Genomic DNA, 5,559 nt, shown 5'->3' on the forward strand with positions numbered 1-5,559 from the left:
GGTCTGGAGTTTACGATCTCGAAAAATAAGTAACTATATTGGTATATTTTATATGTCAAATTTAAACTGTTTCGGTAGAGTATCGTTTTATCGATATCTTTACGATCGTCTTTTGTTCAAGAAATAGGCCAATAAAAAGGGAAGTATAGGAATTCTCCCCCGCAGGGCTGATAAAATTCCTTAAGACAACTTAAATTTTATTGGTAGCCCAATAAACGTCAATAGTTTCGCTCTGTATAAATAGAGGCTATCCAACTATTAACGCGAGAGTTCCGCAAATCGCTAGAGAAATCTACTTCATGTGACTTTTCAAATATAAACGAACAACGACAACGTGTAAATTTCCTACTGGTCGATTTATCAATAAGAAATGTTTAGACTTTATCTTCAAATCTATGTGAGACGTATTCAATTTAGAAACAGATAATGCTTTAAAAAAACAATATCAAATTAGCGATAAAGTGAAATTTGTTTAAAGAGAGGAAGATAGACCTTCCTCTAAATCAATGCAAAAGAGGCAGAAATGAACAAACAGAACTAAAATTACATCATGTTAATCGAACACATGCAAAAATTGAAACGTGGATATTACTTATCAAAAATTTATAACAAAAGCATAAAACTACTCAAAGCAAATTGATTATTGTTATTTGTCAGTTCTCAACGTCAAAAATGTATCCAAAAACTGATGAAGGTGGTATGCAGTTCCTCAGTCACTCGCTATGCTGGTTCATTGTTCGTTTATCAAAACTAAAAACAAATATTTTACCCTTTTAGGAGTTCAGCAAATAGACTGAATAATAAAGTCTTAATAATAATCTTGTCCGACGATTATAAATGTGCTTTGCTACTCCTTACTCTAAAGTATCCAATAAAGAATTAATCAGGCGTGTGCAAAGTGTCACTTTAAAACGTCGCCATGTCAGGTAATTTAATCACTGATTTTGAACGAGCGGATGTTTTTGGTAGCTATATCAAACACTAGTATTGTGATATTTGTATATGTGTTAGGAGCAGACACCGATTTCGGCCAATGGACGCAAAATATGATCAAAACGTGTTCGGAACTTTTTGCATTTACCAGAACTGACTCTCCCAAGTCAGCCCAGAAGCAGTCTGGCATGCGTCATTGCCAATCCGAGTCAGGCACATAAAAAATGTCCAATGGTAAATGCGAAAAAATATTTTTATTGTTTATGTAAATACGACGTGCGAACATTAAAAGTAACATTATTTTTAAAAGAAACGGAAAACATTAAAACGCGGAATAAAAAATAACAATTTTTATCTTGGGAATTTCTTACTTCGATCAATTAAACACAGTATTCGTCAGGATGGATATAATTAGAGTTGATATACATATAAAAAAAGAGAGAGAGAGAGAGAGAGAGAGAAGTTACAAAATTGGGATAAAATCAATAATTACAGTCGGCGATTACCACAGAATAAAATATACGGCACGGAAAGCTAAACAAACAAATGCTTGCAGGTCAAAATTCAAACGACAAATACTTTGTCCCTTCTAACGGTAAAAACACTTTCGAGCGAAATAATACAAACAGCCATATATCTCTACTAATGGGTAAGAAATATAGGCGATTCGGCATTTTTATTACTCACTTAATTAATTAATTAATCAATTAAAAATTATGTTAAATATATAGCTGACATAAATTTATAATATACCAAGCTGATAAAGTCCAGAGTCGTTAATACTGAGTACAACAGCTAACACATTTCTCGGGGCAAGTATACCTCTATCAGGTACTCGTACAATAACAGTTCTTCCTACATCTTGAGTTCGAAAGGACAACCATTTTCTCAGTTCGTAAACATCGGTTACATGTAATTTTCTGTTCACTCTCTCAATTTGCTTCATTAGATAGACTAGGTAGGTAACAAACTGAACATTTATCTAAGTATCTGAAATTTCTTTTTCGCATATTGTACACAAATTTTTCTCTTGTTGATCTTCATCATGTTTATCTTTACTTTCGTCTGAATTATTCTGACCGCACAACTTTGTAACTCTTGTTCTGTTTCGATGTTAGACAAAAGTTTTTCTGGAATTGACGAATGCATGAGACCGATCTTCTCAGGCACGCCGAACATAGCTTCATAAGGACTTTTAATTATTCCTGTATGCAGAGAACAATTTTTATTGCTTTGCACAAATCGCAGCCCTTCAGACCATTTCGTTGTGTGTTGATCAGCCAACCTTTCATCTTGATTTGATCTACCTACGAACCTTTGATTTTGCGAATGGCGAGGTTTTCCATGGACCAACTTCAAACCGGGCCACATTTCAGCAAGATTTTTGATTATACGGTTTGCAAATTCTCTGCCATTGTCGCTTTGTAGAATTATAGGTGCCCCTAACAAGTAGAAAATATCTCATAAATGACAGACAACTTCTTCAGCTGTCTTGGTTTTCATTTAATTTGTCAACATTGGCTTCACCACTAGACCTTTTCGTAGAACTTTCTTTTTTAATTGGCATTGATTGCAAAGTAATAAATAAATCTGAATTATTTGCCATTATGTTACAATATTTTCTCTTGAACTGAAAAACTGAAGAAAAAAAAACCTCTTATGTCTAACCCTCACATGAGCGGAATGAATAATGTCAAATAATTCGAGATTATGCAATTAGCTTTTCCGTTTCGCCAATTTTTAAATTTAAATTTTTAATTATCGTCTCTGTTTCGAAGATTTTGGGTCACCGTTGCTTTTACAAGCTTTTGCCGCCTTTACCTCTGCAAGTATTTGGTCGTATCTTTCTTTTGTATAAATATTGCCACGATGATTGCTATCACTTATGACTTTTTACAGTTCATCATTAAAACGTAACTTAATGTCTTCAATGCCACTTTCTAGCGACTTTCTAACCCGCAAATAGATCAAATACTAAATACTCTTACTCTAGCTTCGTATAGGTATCGTGTACAAGAGACACGCACGCGTTATGGCATCCGCAGTAGAACAGAACGCGTTCTGGCAATCGCAGTTGGGCCAAAACGCGTTCTGGACTTCATAAATAGCCCGAAAGCGGTATTTCGGACATTGACAAGAGGCTGGCTGCCAGAACGCGTTTTAACTATATTTTCCGTCTATTGGCCGAAATCGGTGTTTGCTCCTAACATATGCAACATGACTATAAGCTTTATTGCACACCAGTTTCATAATGTACAGGGTGTTTTCGAATTGAATGTCATTAAAAAGAAAACTTCATATGAGCATATGTCCTCCTTACTGTCTTACTTTTGAAATTCGAGGTGGTAAGGTTTTCAAAAATAAAACATATTTTTTTAATATCTGCAATACCTTTTTAGAAATTTTAATGAAATTTAGTACACACTATGTATCAAGAGCCATTATTTAGTTTACCACAATTTTTTTAAATGCACCAGTAGGCCACTAATTTCTTTTAAATTAAAAATTGTTTAAAAATATTTTTTTAGATTGGATTGAAAAACATCAAGAAATTAAATTTTTTTAGAAATTAATTTCATTAAAATTTCTAAGGTGCTATTACAGATATTCAAAAAATACATTTTATTTTTGAAAACTTTACTACCCTGTATCTCAAAAGTCAATACGTTTAGAGAATATATTCATATAAAGTTTTCTTTTTAATTATTGACATTGAATTAGAAAACACCCTGCGTTATTGCGAGCTGGTTTTTATTGGATTTAATACGTTTTATGTCATTGTTGCCTAAATCTTCTATTTATTTTTTATTAGGTATTTATTGGCTAATTAATTAAGTACACAAAAATAATTAAGCACCACGTTCTTACTATAGTGTACTATTATTATTATTATTATTATAGATAACTCATCACTCTAAACAAATATTGATAACCATGCTCGTCTGCTATTTTTCAAATTTAAAATTTCTTATCCATTGGAAACTGTTGTTTTTTCGTTTTCGTTTTTCTTTCTTGTTTAGATTTCACTTCTCGCGAATAACTATTTGGCCCTATATGAAGACTTGTTTAACAACAAAATTTAATGCTCACCCACGCCATCAAATTTTCCGTTGTGGGATCGTTTAAGTAAAACCGCAATATCGCGCGTGACTTGATAATGGCCCGTTTGGCCTTTCATCGTTTTGGTGACTTCATTACAGCGTGTCATAAAAACTTGGGTAATATAAAACACAAATCGCCAAATTCATATTACCCTAAAACAATATTTAATCGTATCATCAAGTTGACGATCAGCGAATAGTTATTGACAATAAGAGTTCTTATTTAGTTGATGACGTTTCTTATAAGGTTCATTCCATATAGCTACTAGATATATGAATGCCTTGCCTATACTAATAAATCATGGTTACTTGGTTAACATATTGGCCTATTCTTGTAATATGGTTTTTGAAGCGAACATAAGGAAGGAAATTTAATATACACATGCGCGAGTGAATTCAAATATCAGAAATCAACATATTTCGTCCATTCAACAGTTTTCAGTTTGAATGTGGCATTTTTTCGCCAACATTTTGTGGAAATATGCGGCAAACATTACCTTCTGTACAAAATTGCTAATAACTGTGTGTAACAAAAGCACGTTTGAAGCTAAGAAATATTTTAATTTTTCGGGTTGTTTAATAGATCACTTTTAGCCAATGATACACTTATTACATCTCTTTATTAACAACCCAATTCCTTTAAAAATATATTCTTTTGGTTTGTCTGCAAAATGAGCTAAAACAACCACTTTTAACATCGTCGTCAAACCGCCGTCCACGTCTTTTTTCAAATATCCAAACAAATAATAGTCGCTGGGGGCCATATCTGGACCGTAGGGAGGATGAACTATCTGTTGGAACCCACACTCTAAAATGGCAGCTTGTGCAACACCAGCAGTAGGGACAGGTGCATTATCGTGCAAAAGACGCACGCCTCTTCTCAGTTTTACTCAACGTTTTACACGTATGCAGTCTCGCAATTTATGTAATAATGTTGCGTAATACTTACCATTGACAGTGGTATTAGTTTCTTTAAAATATTTCAAAAGAATTCCTTCACAATCCCAAAAGATCGTGGCCATCACCGTTTTTGTTGACTGGCAGAATTTTCTTGGAGGTGCTTCACCCTTAGGACGCCACTCCATTGATTATTTTTTCGATAGAGGGTCATAATAGAGAACCACAGTTTCATCTCCTGTATAGTTTCTATTACAGGCTTCGGTTCTGACCCACGGAGTTCCAAAAAAGACCGCGCACACTCGAAATGGCGTTGTTTTTGAATAGCCGAAAGGTTTTTAGGAAGCCATCTTGCACGAACCTTATGCATACCTAAATGATCAAGCAGGATTCGACGAACACTTGTATCAGAAAGCTTAGTAATTTCTGAGATTTCCTTGACCTTTTAACGTTGATCACTCAATACAACCTCTTCCACAATCGCAACAATGTCTTCCGTTACGACCTCCACTGGTCGACTCCTGCCCCATTCGAAAATGTTTTGCCCATTCTTTCATTACAGAACACGAAGGAGAACTTTGGTCGTACACACCATCCATCCAGCCTTTGTTTAATAATTTTAGGTGCT

The 5,559-nt window shown here is 34.2% G+C and overlaps 1 protein-coding gene across 1 annotated transcript; it reads right to left on the bottom strand.

The window, feature by feature from the left end:
• Positions 1–1,675: 1,675 nt before the first annotated feature.
• On the bottom strand, positions 1,676–4,111 carry LOC132700903 (KRAB-A domain-containing protein 2-like). Its single transcript, XM_060668485.1, has 3 exons — positions 4,024–4,111; positions 1,993–2,375; positions 1,676–1,915 (listed from the first exon to the last, which is right to left on the bottom strand). Exons 1-3 carry the CDS (start codon positions 4,109–4,111, stop codon positions 1,676–1,678), a joined length of 711 nt encoding a protein of 236 aa, XP_060524468.1.
• Between the last annotated feature and the right edge of the window lie 1,448 nt (positions 4,112–5,559).

The sequence above is a fragment of the Cylas formicarius genome, unplaced genomic scaffold (assembly GCF_029955315.1).
Source record: "Cylas formicarius isolate icCylForm1 unplaced genomic scaffold, icCylForm1.1 PGA_scaffold_4__25_contigs__length_36172078, whole genome shotgun sequence".
NCBI lineage: Eukaryota > Metazoa > Arthropoda > Insecta > Coleoptera > Brentidae > Cylas > Cylas formicarius.